The sequence below is a fragment of the Mastomys coucha genome, unplaced genomic scaffold, assembly GCF_008632895.1.
Source record: "Mastomys coucha isolate ucsf_1 unplaced genomic scaffold, UCSF_Mcou_1 pScaffold9, whole genome shotgun sequence".
Lineage (NCBI taxonomy): Eukaryota > Metazoa > Chordata > Mammalia > Rodentia > Muridae > Mastomys > Mastomys coucha.
The window spans coordinates 100240000-100255597 of NW_022196915.1; the positions used below are offsets into that span (position 1 = coordinate 100240000).

Here is a 15598-nt window from a genome sequence, read left to right on the forward strand (position 1 = left end):
GTAAAGAAATAAAAGAATAAAACAGGAAAAAACCCTCAAGATTCGTTTTGGAAGGGGTTAGAGTTGAAATCATAATATTTGGTAGTGTGGTGTTGTACAATTGGAGACAAACAAACTGGAATTTCAAAGGTACATTTTATGGAACATAAATTATAAAATAAAAAGACATACAAAATCATTGAAGTTCATAGTAAGTTGTAAGAAAGTGACTGACTGACTTTGAAAATAAATTTGTACAAATGGAGAACCACTACAATACAGTGAATAACTTCCATTTTGAGGGTTGTTCTTTGGACTTGTGTTGGCATGTGTTCTTGAGGCTTTTTGAACTCTTTTCAGCCACAGTGAAATATTAAATAGATTTTAGAAACATTCTGTTCTTAATGCTTCAAAGTCCCTTAGAAAAAACATCTTGTATACTAAAACTTTTGTTTTTCACACAAGAAGTAAATTTTAAGACCTTGGAAAATGGCTTTTATTACTTCAAATACTTTAAGGGCAGGACTTAATGGGAGAACACCCTTACTCATTCTAGACTCTAGCTAAACTGTATGACATGCTTTTAAAGAAAGATGCCCAGTGGCATATGGCTAGTGTTGCTACAGTGTGGGAATTCATAAAAGATCATCTTTTCAGCCAGTGACTCTGCTCTATTCTGAAAACAGAAGTCAGAATGATCTTTCCAAAATATAAACTGAATCATGACAAAATCTTTCTATGGCTGTCTGTTGACCTTATAGTAGAATCTGTAGGATTTATGTTGGCTTTCAGAACTCTGCCTGCCTGGGCTCTCCTCCCACCTTGCCTTCCTGAGAACTGGCCCACTGGCAGGTCCTTCTTCCCTTTGAACCACACAGCTTTGTCAGTGAATGAAGTAGGCTCTCCACTGGTCATCACCCTTTAGACTCCTTAGGAGATGATTGTAGGCATCTCATTTTTGGTTTTACTCTTCATCTGGATTATTGTAGAAGACCCAGTTAGTTACTTTAATGTTCACTATTTGGAGTAAGACAGTCTCAAAGATCCTGCTTTACATGGTACCATCAACATTTAAAGCCTAAGTTGCAAGTCCACTGAGTCAGAGAGAGATTTGCAGTTCCTTGGGGTTGGGAGGTGACCCAGGTAAATAGGAAATTGCTGCTTATACAAAACAAGATTTGTTTTGGAAGGGGTTAGAATTGAAATCTTAAAATTTGGTAGCATGGTATTGTACAGTTGAGTAGGTAGACTTACAATTAGTACATACTTATCACATGGCTCATTTTCAGTATAGCGTACAGTTGTTATTTATTGTGTTTTTATGTTTAATTGTAGATGCCATGAGGGCAGATGCCCATTTTTTTTGTATTAATTACTCACTACTAGAATATAGGTCTTGCAGTACATGCTCTTTGGTTAATTTTTATTGGTCAACTGAGTAAATATGGCTTTTCTAATACATTTCCTCAAAAAGGAGAATTCTTTCCAAATTCATCTTTGTCTCCACTTCTGCCTTTCTGTGTTTATATGAAAATATATGAATGCCTCATATGCCCACCCTTGTGTGCATATCCTCCATCTCCTAAAAAACCTGTTTTATTCAGTCTCCCTTCTGGTCTCCATAGCACCAGATAAGCCTGCAGCCCTAACAATTTATGTTGTTTTATCTTTTTATTCCCTGTGCCTATTAAAATGTTTGGCAATATTTGTTGAAATGAAATGACCTCAGATTTGATAGTAGAAGCATCCTGATTTAATGCACTAACTAGATTTAATTACATTCATTTACAGTTTTTCACTGAAACTTAAATTATTAACATTTCCTGTCCCCCATGAGAGCACATCCACAGAACTGTTATAATTTCTGTTTCTTTTAATGAATAAACAACATATAACATCAAAGTTATTATACAGATATGTTGGTGCCATTGATATTATATATGCATTTATCTCAAGCCCTGTCAAAATCCTATTTATCAGATTGGATTACTGGAAGTAAGGGGAAGATTAAAAATAAAAAGCATGAAAAACACATCATAATGGTCCATGTGATTTTCTGTAAATGGGTCTAGGTGTATTCTGTGTTAATTTTTCGTCTTTCCCTTATCAGCCCAGAATGGAAACTAATATGCATTTAGCATCTCCATGCTATGGGATAGGCAGTTTCCAGGACAGAAGATTTTTCTAGGGGCTGGAGAAAGATCACATCTCCACTGTCAGTTTAAGTGTCTGTTACATGCTGTGAGATTATGTCTCATTTTCAATAATTCTTTCTGCTCATCTTAAGAATTCTTAAGAATATGATCTTGGAGATCACTGATGTTTTTAGATGTTAGTAGCTAATCTTTGAAATCTGTATAATCTTAATGCTTCGGAAAGCTATGAGCATGGATCTCTACAGATCCCTAAAGGTTGTCTCCATTCGGGTTGTGTGGTAAAGTCTCTCTTCAGCTACTGGTTAAAAAAAAATCTATTAACTATGTTTACTTGAACACTGAAACTGACTTTTAACTGGGTCTCTCATTTTATCCCTAAAATGCTTTAGGGATTGGTCATTACAGGTATTTTCTGATATGTGTTGGGAAAAGTTAATGGAATTAATGGATATCCATAGTTATCTAGGGATAACTCCATGTTCAGCTAGAGCCTTGGCAGCTGATGGTGCTTTCCTCAGCATTGCGGAAAACCTTTTAAGTTTACCATGGAGTCAGTCCTGGAAACTGAAGTCCCAGGAACCTGTCTTGAGCATTTGCTTGAACTGCACTTGTCCTGGGCAAATCCCTATGAAAACAGAAGAGTAGGCACGGCGGCTGTTTACGAGTGGTCTGTGCTCCTGGAGAGGAGACTAAGCATCACTTCACTCTCGGAAAGATGCCCTTTCACCTCCTTATTTTCCATCATTCAATTAGTTTTCCACACACTATGAAAATCATGATATTCACAGTGTGTATTTGGGGTTTATTTATCAAATATTCTGACCAGTAAGCATCCACATAAATTCTACAGTTAAAAGAGATGAAAGGGAGAAAGGAGAGAGGCCACAAGAGACAGGGGGAGTGTTGTAGGATATTTGATTATACTGTAAACCTTGAGATTGTGTTAGCTACTGAAAAAAACTTGGTTCTAGTTGTGGTGAGGCTCAGCCCTTAGCACACACCTTTAATCCCTCTGGCTGGAATATAGATACACCCTTAAACTCAACATATGAGGGTAAAGTTAGTTTGTAGAAGGAAGTACCCATGTTTAAAGTGATCTCTAATTGAATGTCAGATGAATCAGTGACGAATCAGGGAAAGATTTGACAGAATAGGACTGGCCTACTCATCCCCTACCTGGATTGCCTGGTTGGGCCTCAGTGGGAGAGGATATGCTTTGTCCTGCTGGGCCTAGGTGTTCTAGGTTAAGTCCCCCAAGGGGGCCTTCCTCTTCTCTGAGGAGGGGAAGGGATATTCGGGGGGGGGAGGGATTTATAAGGGCGGGACTGGGAGGGAGGGGTCTGTGATTCGGATGTAAAGTGAATAGAAAATATGGAAAAAAATAAAGTAAAAAAAAAAGAGAAAGAAAATGCTTCTATTAGGCAATGGCCATTTTCTTATTTAATGGTTGATAAAGGACAGGTTGGCTCATTGTCCAACCTGGGCTAGAGCTTCTAGATTCTATTAGGGCACAGTCTGAGTAAGTTAGTAAGCAGAATTCCTCCATGACTTCTGCACCAGCTCGTGTCTCCAGTTGCTTCTCTGTTCCTGCACTGACTTCTTTGGATGAACTGTGATGCAGAAGCAGAAGCTAAACACCTGTCTCCTCCCCAGGTTGCTTTGGTCATGGTTTTTCATCACAGCAACAGTGATGCTAAGACAACAGCCTTCCGTTACATTTATTCATATCCTCCTTTTAAACAAAATCTCCATCTTCCTTGGCATGCTGAGGTAGCCCACTCTTTTTATTACTTTTCTATCACTGTAATTAAATGGCAAGACAAAGGCGACCCTAGGAAAAAAATTTACTTGGATACATAGCTCCAAGGGAGAAGCATCCATGGTGTGGGGACTAGCACCTGCTGACAGACATGAAAACAGAGGGGTCAGATCTTGGACTGCAGGCTGGAAGCAGACACAGCAAACTGGGGATGGTATGTGCTTTTGACATCTCAAAGTCCCAGCCCCAGCCCCAGTTATGAGCTTAATTCAGTAAGACCACATCTCTGAGACGTGAGATCTCTTCCAAACCATGCACAAACTCAGAACTAAATGTACAATCGGTGAGCGCCTAATGGGGAGACTGTGGGTTGATGTGGGTTTGTTTGTTTTCTTGATGTTGGTTTTGTTTGTTTGTTTGTTTATTCGTTTTGGTTTTTGTTTGTTTTTTGGGGGTGGCTTTTTTGTTGTTTTTTTTGTTTTTGTTTTTTGAGGGGTGCAGAAAATTTGAGACAGAGTTTCTCTGTGTAGCCCTGGCTGTTCTGGAAGAACTCAAAGAGATCCACCTGCCTCTCCCAAGTCCCAGGATTAAAGGCCTAAGCCACCAGCGCCTGATGCAGAATATCCTTATTCGAAACACTGTGTCCACTCCTCTGAGATTTACTACCAATTCAATTATAGCATAAAGAGGGAAAACACTTGCATTTAGAGTGGTTCTCATGTTTGTTTACACTTACTTGTTTGAGTTTTTGGTCCAGTCTTCTCAGCCTCCCTTTCTCTCCATCTAGATGTTGGCTGGTCTAGGGGGAGTCTTCAGCATCCTCTTGTCTTTCCTCAGATGCTGTCCACACTGGCTATGCACATTTAAATTCCTTCCCTGATCTCAGCTCTCTGTTCCCATTATGACCACCTGCTTCTGGGTAAATATTACTCCTCAGAAGGAAAGCATGGTCAAGGAGTACATTGCATTTCTCCAATAAATCTTCTCTTCTCTTAGTTTCCTCTCTGATCACATGACACTCAGTTTGCCTTTATTTCTTCTTATAAAAGATACTAGAAATCGATTACTGGATTGTATATTCAAGTCCTGATGTCTCCATTATTAGGTTGTTTGGATCATCTATTGATGCTTAGTTCTTCTTCAGCACCTTGAGCAAAGCTGCCAATCATCTCTCACCAACACACCCAAAATGTACATCAGGACCAACTCTTTCCACCTTGTCTATCAATATCTTATATTAGTGACTATGAATGTCATACTTCTCTACATAGAACAGCCAATTGGCTTATTTATTTTTTTACATATTATGTGTATGTATGCATGGTATGCACACCTATGTGTATGCATACTTTTATGTGTCCCAGTACATAGGCATGTGCTTACATTTTGCATGTGTGCCTGTGCTTTTGCATGTATGTGGATATACCTGTGGAGGCCAGAACTTGATATTAAGTGTCTTTTTGGATCATTTTTCACTTTTGCATATGTAGCCAGTATCTCACTGAGGTGGGAGCCTGCTTGCTCAGTTCATCTCACTACACAGGTTGTCCCTGTATGTGTCTCAAAAGTACTGAGATTACAGTTCTGGGTAATACAAACTTCGATCCTTGTACTATTTTGGCAAGTATTTCTTCTCTGAGTTGGCTTTTAGCCTGGCCAAGGATATTTTAAAAATAAACTACCCTGTGCTATCATCAGGCTCACAACTGTTCAATGACAACACAAGCTCACCCATTTGTCAGAACACAGGGGGAACTATGCAGTGTGGCTGAACTGTCTCTATGTCACCCATCTCCATACTCCTATGGACTATGTGACCTCCTTCCATTTCAGAGCTGTTCCTGTTTCTGTTCCCTGCAACTGACACTTCTTCCTGAAGCTTGCAACATTGCATCTTAACTACCCAGGGTATAGTTTAAGGCTGCTTTTTAAATAGTTCATTCTTGATTACCAAGATGACGATCCCCCATTTCCCACCATCTTACCAATGATCCCTTTTAACTGAGTAACTTTGCATTATCCACCTTCCTATCTTCAGTACAAGGCAGCATGACAGAAGCAGGTTACAGGAGACCAGGTTTAGTTAGATTTACAGTTCCAGAAGTACAGGAGTTTTGAGGAATGGCAGCAGTCAGGCTTGGTGACTGAAGCAGGAAACTAGAGCTCTCAAGTTCATCCACAAACAGGAAGCTAGAGGGTTAGGGATGCTCACAATGGTATGGAGTCTTTAATCTCTCAAAGGCTGCTCCAAGTAAGGCCATACTTCCTTAAATATCTGAGTATTCAAATATCTAAGTCTATGGGGACATTCTCACTCAGAACACCACAAAGTTTAGATATTTTGTGATATTGCAGGGCTTTAAACCCTAGCACTTGAGAGGCAGAGGCATGTGGATTTCATTGACTTTGAACCCAGCCTGGTTTAAAGAGAGAGTTCCATGTCAGCTAGGGTTATATAGAAAGAAGGCTGCCTCAAAAATCAGAGTGGGGTGGGTTAAGTACAGTTCCTGCTTCCATCATGAGAATACAGGTTCTGAAGATTTGCTGCTATACTCTCATTTCTTAGAAAAATTTCTCATGAATATAGATACTCAGTTTTTTGATCAACATTGTGCTTTGTGTAGTGAAACAAGGGCAAAAATTTTTCTAATTGCTTTTCAATCCTGGGGACTCACTAAACCGATGTGTGCCTTTAACAGTAATGGAGAGATCCATGATGGAGAGAAGGAAGGGAGGAAAGAAGGAAGGAAGGAAAGAAGGAAGGAAGGAAGGAAGGAAGGAAGGAAGGAAGGAAAGAAGGAAAGAAGGAAGGAAGGAAGGAAGGAGACAAGTGAGGAAGGCAGACAGAGAGGGAGGGCAGGAGAGAGGAGCGAGGAGAATTGTAAATGCTGGTTCATTTTGTTTTCTGTTGCAGAGAACATGATCGCTTAGGGGATGCTACCCCGAGACCAAGCGCTCGCTCATGCTGCACTTCTCCCTGAGCACATAGGCCTTAGAGAGCATTTGGCTGTTTGTGAAGACTTCATGTGTGGGTACATATTTTACTCTAGTGGACAACCTGAATATCCCTTCAAGAGTCTTAAAGTATATGATATTAAATAGATTCTTATGTAAGTATGGTTAATAATGTCAGAGGATTGAAATGCTGAAGCTCCCTCTGGTGGCTTCGTTTATACAAATAGGAAGAAGTACTGTATGAGGCCCTCCTGGCAGGGCCCCAGCAGGCCATCTTCCAATGCAGCTTTAATATTACTTGTGTCCTGTTGTCTATGAACTGACCACCCGTGCAAATTTAGAATTCTTTTATGAATAAAATATATTTAAGGAACAGGTTTTATGGGTTATCAATGACATTTGACTCCTGCATAAATGTCACTGCTATATTCTCCACAACTTTTAAAGCATTGTTATGGTTTTTACCTCTAAGCTCTTACTGTACTGGGCTTCTTTGTTTATTTGCACTTTGAATGTATGTGAATAATGTCTACATTATTTGCATAGTGCTAATAACATCCTTTTAGGGCAGGATTTCCTGGTATTGAAACTGCCAAACTCCTTTTTCCAGTCATATTTTGGGGGACAGGAGGCATTTATTATAATTTTTTTACCTTTCTCCATCTACTAGATTTTTCTTTCTGAACTTTATATTTGGCATATTTTGTAATTTTGTTTTGCTTTTGGCTTTAAATAGGTGGATCTGTTCAACAAGTTCCTTTAAAAAAATCAAAACAAAAGTACCCTCTAGTCCACTATTTAAAGTTGCTCTTTAGAAATTTCCTCAAACATAAATATTTAAAAGAAAACGAGTCTCTTCTAGAGGCGATTACACGAAACTAAACTTGTTCTGTCTTCTTTTATTCTATTTGCTATTCTGCCACACCCACTCCAGTGGAGTCTGCTTGTCAAGCCTGAAAGCTTGGTCTCATTTTTCATGGGCCCTTGCTGAAGTGTCAACAGAGGGGAAACCAGTCAACTATATCCATGTAGAGGCTGTAATACTTCCATTCCTTTATCCATTAACCTTTAGCACATCACTGTAGTTCACAAAAAGAAACTTAGTTATAATGGGACTGACATTTAGCTGCCACCTCTCTTGCCTTCTTCCCAAGTTCTGATCCAACTAACATTAGTTTTACAGAATGAAGATAGGATCATGGATTTATCTCTGTCTGGACAAGATAGTCTAACTCTGGTGGGCTTTGCCCTTAAGATGTTTTTAAAATCACAAGGGCATAAAGCATGAGAAAATAAACTTACTTTTTTTAATTAAAAGTAAAAAGTCACCTATCAGTCTCCTCCAAGGAATCTGAAATTAGCTTTTCGTCAATGGAACACAGTTCATGATAAAGCACTGTACTGATTCATATTTTCTAATTATTCCCATGAGTATTAGAATCATTTCTCATGTAATATCTCCTAAGCTAAAACAACAGCTTTCAGCATGCAAGGTGGTGCAAACTGGGTGACACAGAATTGCCTTATCTGTTAGGGTAAATTATTTAATAACCATACATAGAACACCCATGTTTTTAATTCAAAGTTTTTAATATTCTTAAAAGGTTGCTGTTCAGTTTGGGTAATCTTTTCCTAGTGCACATGTACCTGTGGTTTGCTTGCATGTTTGTGTGTGAAGGTGCACATGTGTGCAGGTAGACAGGCATACATACATGTGGAGTCCTGGTGCTGATCTGGGGGTCTCCTCTAGTTACTATTCATCTTATTAATTGAATCAGGGTCTCTCAATAGGACCCAGACCTTGCCTGGCTTCTCTACTTAGCAGGCTGATCCTGGAGCTTCATTGTCTCCGCATCTTGTACACAGGCAACAAAGGAGGTCAGCCCTGTCCAGCTGACATATATGTGGGTTCTGGAGATCAAGATCCTGGTCCCTATGCACATGTGGCAAACACTTTAACCACTTAACTATTTTCTAAGTCCTTGATTTGTACTATTATTAATATACTTCTTAAGACTGTCATTGCTAAGAACCAGAAGTGGGTAATAGGTGTGACATGAAAACAACTAAAGATGTTCTTTGCACCTTTCAGTAGAAATCTTTGATCTGGAGACTTGAAAAAGAGCAAGTGTGCAGGCAGATGGAGGTGCTTGGTGGCTGATGATGATGTGACACTTTGTGTGTGGTTTCACAATTAAACTGAGAATGGGAAAGTCAGTGAACGTATAAGCAGTTGCTGCAGCAAATACTTGATTGGAGTGGGTGAAGTGATATAACTTAGGAGTGAGGAGGAGAGTCATTTCAAGGTGAGATGGGAACTTGAAAATCAGCGGGAAGCCAGAGATGGAACTTAAAGCCTGAGTTGACAAGCACTACAGAAGAAAACAATTTTTTTCAAGGTACTTTAGACTGATTACAGGGGAGAAGAGTCGAGACCAGGGAGAATGAAAAGGAGGAAATTGCAGTATAAGGCAAAGATGAAAATCTGTCAACAGACTTGTGAGGGTTTTTTTCAGTAGGAAGAAGGCATAAGTATTGAAATGTACCATCCACATTGGCTCCCCTCAGGGGAGCAAAGGTGGCATCCTAAGATCCTGCTGCCAGGTGGATTTTTGCTCCCTATTAATAAAATGTGGATAAGAGATCCCAACAAAGTCAAGAAACAGGATCTTTGAAATTCACTTGCTATTATTGGAGTCTTCTGTGCTTCTGTATCTATGGGTGTCTTTGGATACAACTGAAGCTATTCTCTAATAGCTAATGCTTTTTTATTTTTTTATTTTTATTTATTTATTTTTTTGTTCCTGCAACCAATACAAACATAATGAGTATGAAGGTCATGTGAGGCTGATGTTTTTCAACTCCTTATATTCCTAACTAGAAATCAGTTCAGTAGAAGATATGGCTTTTTCTCTAGCAAGGGGTGGGGGGTGTTGAGATAATATTTCTCTTCACTCATAAGTTCAAGGTACTTTGCCCCTCTCCTTGAATTTAGGAAAGAGAAAACTAAGATTCATAGAAGCTTCGAGTTTCATTTTGCCTCAAGCCCCTGTGGCCAGCCACAATGGATCATGATTATTTTGAAAATATCCCATAATACCTCCAGACATAACTACCATCAATTCACATCATCTTCTCCTTGATTCCTGCTACTGGTGGTTGTTGACAACAAATCTTCCTTTCTTTCTGTTTTAGCACCTAGCTAATATATTTATACTCCATGTCACTACTTTTTAGCCCCAGGGACTGAAGTTCATTTTGAACCTTTTAATACCTTGGTCTTTTCACTTAAAATATCCTTTCCTAAGCCCTGCTGATTTTGCTTTTGTCTACAATCTATGAACATTATCATTGGTTATCTTCAGAATTAATTTTCTCTCTTGGGAATACTAGCAGTTTTTTTCTACATTTAGTAGATAGACAATTTTCTCTTAAGTTAAACTTATGCAACGCTGTCTGGTCCATTTGTAAAATTCCCACTTCTGGATTTTACTGTTCAACTTGGCAAACAGCAGGAGCTTTTATCTAATAAACACATCTTAGCCTTCAAGAACTCCTTCAACATCTTTCTCTAGCCTACTCTTAAAGCATAATTTCCTTTGGCTCTTTCCTGCCCAAACTCTTCCTTTCTAGGACAATCAAAATGGTAGCTGCATTCCGCATCGGACCCATGTTGTCTTATATCTCCCTCTCTTAGAGTTTGTCTTTCTCCTCAGCACTATCCTTTGTTCTGAGGTGATTAGCAAATGATTTCTGCTATGGTATTCTTCTTCCCTTTCTGGCCTCTGATCCTGACTCTAGATCCTAATGTTTCTCTGCAGGCCTGCTCTTCCTCTGCTCCACATTCTGGCCAGTACTCTGCTTGTAATGATATGGAAATATTCATTTCCTGCTTGACAGTTTTGTCTTACAAATTTTTTTTAATTGGTATCCACATCATATAGCATACCCTGTCACCACACCAGTGGAAATGCTATACTGTATTCTATGTGTTTTCATACAGACTGTATTCATATATACGATATGTATGGTAAGTTGTCGCATTCCCCTTGGCAATTTAGATTCTTCTGAAATCTTTATGTTTGCTTTTTCTGTATTTCACACTCTTGGTTCATTTTGTGACTTGCTATTCAAACAGAACTTCCTGCAGCACCTCCTGCAGCATCCCAGGTGCAATTGAATTTCCCAGTGCCCGTCCAACTGCTGTTGGCTTTAGTGCATCCTCCTCCGGTTATGATCATGAAAAACTGTAGTGGTTGCTTTACACAGAATTGAATTCAACTGCATACAGGGATATATCTCCAGCCGTTGACATAATGATATTTAATAAAAGCTTGTTTATGAGTTGATTTCGTACAAACACATGTCAACATGCCCTTCCCTAACAGATGCTCAAAGTTTCATGCATGCAAACGTAAACCTTTTGTGGGTCATCTCATGGTTCTCACTTTCCATCTTCCTCCAATCCCAGAAGATACCCAAACACACTCAAAAGACACAGTCACCCTGGACCTCCTTTTTTAAAAAAAAAAAAAGCAAAAAACAAAACACAATTTGCCTTTGGATGATGTGGGTGATCTCATTCTGTTCTAACTTGTAAGTTCTGTTAAAGCAAAAGTCAGTTACTTTTTATCTCCCCTAAAGTTCAGCATAGGAGATTCACAAATGTTAGAAATAAAATAAATATGAACAGGATGAGGAAATATACACATAATTATTTTAATATCCCCCATATGGAACAATCAAAGAAAAGTAGAATTTTATATCTTTGGAATACTTTTACATTTTCACCTTATGTGTGAGACCATCAAGTTCAAAGAGCTTTCATCTTATATTTTAGGTCTCAGAACTAAGAAGAAAAGTTAGACAAGAAATAAAGCCTCCTGATTCTGGCACAGGGCTTTTGTGTCTGTTGCAAACATGCTGTTTCCTCTTGAACTGCGTAGTATCATGATTCTTGTTGGTACACTATATGCTAAGTCAATTTTCCAGTGATAATTATGTAAACTATATAAGTTATCATTTCTAGAAGAATATCTAAAAAGCAATCAAGTATTTTTTGTTTGTTTGTTTGTTTGTTTTGAGACATTTTATCTCTGTGTAACCCTAGCTGTCCTAGAACTCACTCTGTAGCCCAGGCTGGCCTAGTACATAGAGATCTGCCTAGTTCTGCCTCCCTAATGCTGTTGATTGAAGGCATGCACTACCACTGCTCTGCTGCAGTCAATTTTTTTTCATTTTTTGAAGACTATACCATCCTTGTAATTATGTTAGTGTAAGAAAGAAGATATAGAGGAATTATAAAATGAAATTGTATAATATTATACAATATTACATGTATTCATCAACGATACATGGTGATACAAGCCTACCATCCCAGTTGTGAGCTTGAGGCAGGAGAATAGTGAGTTCAAGGGCAGCCTGGGTAACTTGGGGCCTTGCCTCAAAATCAAAAGTACAGTCTGCAGATATAAACACATAATAAAGTGCTTGCCTAGCACGTGTGAGGCCCCAGCTTCTCTTTGTGAACTGCAAAGAAAGAAAGGACAGACTCACTTTCTAAGAAGATATTTACTTTTATCCTTAGGTCTCATTCAAATTTGAGTGGATATTCCACAAACATTTATGTTATCTTATCCAAATGTAAAACACAATGAATATTTATTTTGAGTAAGCAATCCTTTATATACAAGCAATTTAGTTTTTACTTTAATTCTTGATTTTTGGATAATTTTTTCATGTGCGTTGTAGTTTATGTCAATGTGAATGAAACTGGTTTATCACTATTGGCACTGAATTCAAATACATTGATTCTCATTGTTAAAAACCCACAAGCATTACATGTATTGGAACTTAATGTAGAAGTATAAGGGCAAACATAACCTTGTTTTGTGGCCTCATGAAAGCTAGAGCAGGTTTGTAACTGCCTTCTGATGTTCTCTGTTTGAAAGGTGAATAAGATTTGTGGCCATCCAGTGAGAACACCAACACAGAGCCCCCGCTGTACTTTTGATCCAAGCAAAGAGAAGCATGGAATGAAGATTTCTACAAGGAATGGTGAAGAGACACTTGCCAACAGAAGAAAGTAAGACATTTGTTTTACAACCAGAAAGAGAAAAGAAAGTAAGCCATTAATTCTACAAGAGAATAGAATGTGTTCATTAAATAGGCCCAAATGTAGCATGGAAAGAAAGAAAAATCAAAAGCCATTTTACTTTATTTAAAAATGTAGTGGCTCATGGGCTGCAGAGATGGTTCAATGTTCAGAGCACTTGCTGCTCTTGCAGAGGACCTGGTTTGATTCACCTAATGCAATTGTCTCCAAAGCTTTCCACCTCCACCTGCTAACATAATCCTAGTCCTGCAAGTTTCTAACCTCCATACAATCTAATCTAGGCCTAGAATGTTTTCAACCTCTGAGACCTGCTGCTGAAAGAGCTCACCCTTTCCTAGTTCTTTCTGAACTCTGGCAGGCTGGTTCAACTCAGCTTTTTTGGCTCAAACTCCTCTCCTAGCTAACTGATTTAATCTGGCTTCTCTCTCAGCCTTGACTGAATTCCTCTGCTTGTTCTCAAACTAACTCTGGCAATCTATTCTAATCTTCTGGCTCCTTCTTATTCTCTGCCTTCTGTCTTTGCCTGTGTCTAGCTTTTTCTCTCTTTGCAGCCTCTCTCTGTACAACTGTCCTGCTAAAACTGACTCATTCTTTCTTTTCTCTCTCTCTCTCTCTCTCTCTCTCTCTCTCTCTCTCTCTCTCTCTCTCTCTCTCTCTCTCTCTCTCTCTCTGACTTTTCAAGTAGCTTCCCTTTCCTCTCTTTCCTATTCTGTCAAGTGTTTCCCTGATTTGTCCCTTTGTCTGCCACTCAATAGACTTCACTTTCCAGCATGGCTGCTTCTTTCTACAAACTATCTTTAGTCTCACTGCTTGGGATTAAAGGCATGTATTAAGGGGGTGTTCATATCGCAGCCAGAGGGATTAAAGGTGCATGCTGAGTCTGAGCCACACCAGAACTAGAAACACGCTTTTCTAGTAAACATAATCTTGGGGTTTACAGTGTGATTAAATATTCTGCAACACACCCACATCAGGCTAAACACAACCACCTGTAACCGCAGTTCCCGGCCTTTGCATACACCTGTACACACATGTTACATACATAGACAAATAGAAACATATATATACCTACAAAAGAGCAGACTTAAAAAGTTTGAAATTCAATGGCTTATAACTTTTCTCCTCAATTTGGAAGACAGATTAAGCTTGTGGGAACTATTGTTTTGTGACTATTAGATTATTCTTTATTATATTAGGCCAATCCAGAAACATATGACCATTGCATCATATTTAAACTGAGGACTGAATGCTTTCACTGATTTTAGTTAACTGTAATCCGGATTTTGCACACAGTCAGTGGTGAGTGTCTTGAACAGTATAAGACAATGCTGTCATACCATGTGATTGATATTCCTGAATTTTTAGTAGTAAGAATTGCAGTTTTTTCTACATTTTGCCTGCAATGGCAGAATGCCACTTGTGGATACCAAGTGGTAAGCACTGTTCAGATTGTAATTCAGTCTGCACGTCACTCTTTCCCTGGGTAAATTAAAACCTCCTCTAGTATCCCTCTGGTTGGTAATTGACATTTGATATGAAAAGCTAATCAAACTATAGAAAAACCTTTTTTTTTCCTTTTTACTATTTAGTGAACTGTGCACCTCTTTTGAAATGGTGGCTTCTCTGTCATTGCTGTATAAATGTAACCCAGTCACAGACTGTCACCTCTTTGGTATTAGTGAAGATACTTGTTTTGAATATCTTCTACATAATCTATAATAAAGTGTTTTCTTTAAAGATTTATCTATTTATTTTACTTATATGAATACTACAATGTCTTCACACACACCACAAACAGGCATTGGATCATGTTACAAATGGTTGTGAGCCACCATGTGGTTGCTAGGAGTTGAACTAAGGACAGCTGGAAGAGCAGTCAGTGCTCTTAACTCCTGAACCATCTCTCTAGCCACCAATAATGTTTTATATAGCTTTCTTCATATAGTATCATCCAGTTTCTTGTTTTTTTTCTATTTTTTAAAAAAATTTTTAGTTAATTAATTATGTTTATTCTTCGCTTATACATTACATCCTGGCTCCCTTCTTCCACCTCTCCCAGTTCCTCTCCTACATTTATTTGTCTTCAATTTGCTTTTAAAAAAGAGAAAAGTTATATCAACTGAACATGTATAACAAGTTAGAATAAGACTAGCATAAACCCTCATATCAGGGCTGGAGGAAGCACCCCAGTGGGAGAAAAAGGGAAGAAAAGGGAAACAAGTCAGAGACACCCTAGCTGGAGCATGTGCACACACACACACATACACATACACACACAGACACACACAGATACACACACACATACACACATGCACACACACACAGACACACACACACACACATACACATACACACACAGACACACACAGATACACACACACATACACACATGTACACACACACAGACACACACACACATACACACACACAGACACACATACACACACATACACACACATATACACATACATACATACATACATACACACACATACACACATACATACATACACATACACACATACACACACACATACACACACATACACACACATACACACACACATACACACGCACACACACATACACACACATACACACACATACACACACACATACACACACAAACACACA

At 38.7% G+C, this 15598-nt stretch overlaps 1 protein-coding gene across 4 annotated transcripts in view; it reads left to right on the forward strand.

The window, feature by feature from the left end:
• The window catches only part of Gpc5 (glypican 5), a 1368055-nt gene that overhangs the window by 285091 nt on the left and 1067366 nt on the right, over positions 1–15598 (forward strand). For all 4 annotated transcript variants that reach the window (XM_031362935.1, XM_031362937.1, XM_031362938.1 and 1 more), the window contains exon 4: positions 12801–12934. In XM_031362935.1, the coding sequence (XP_031218795.1) occupies positions 12801–12934 (134 nt within the window). The remainder of the gene's footprint in view (positions 1–12800; positions 12935–15598) is intronic.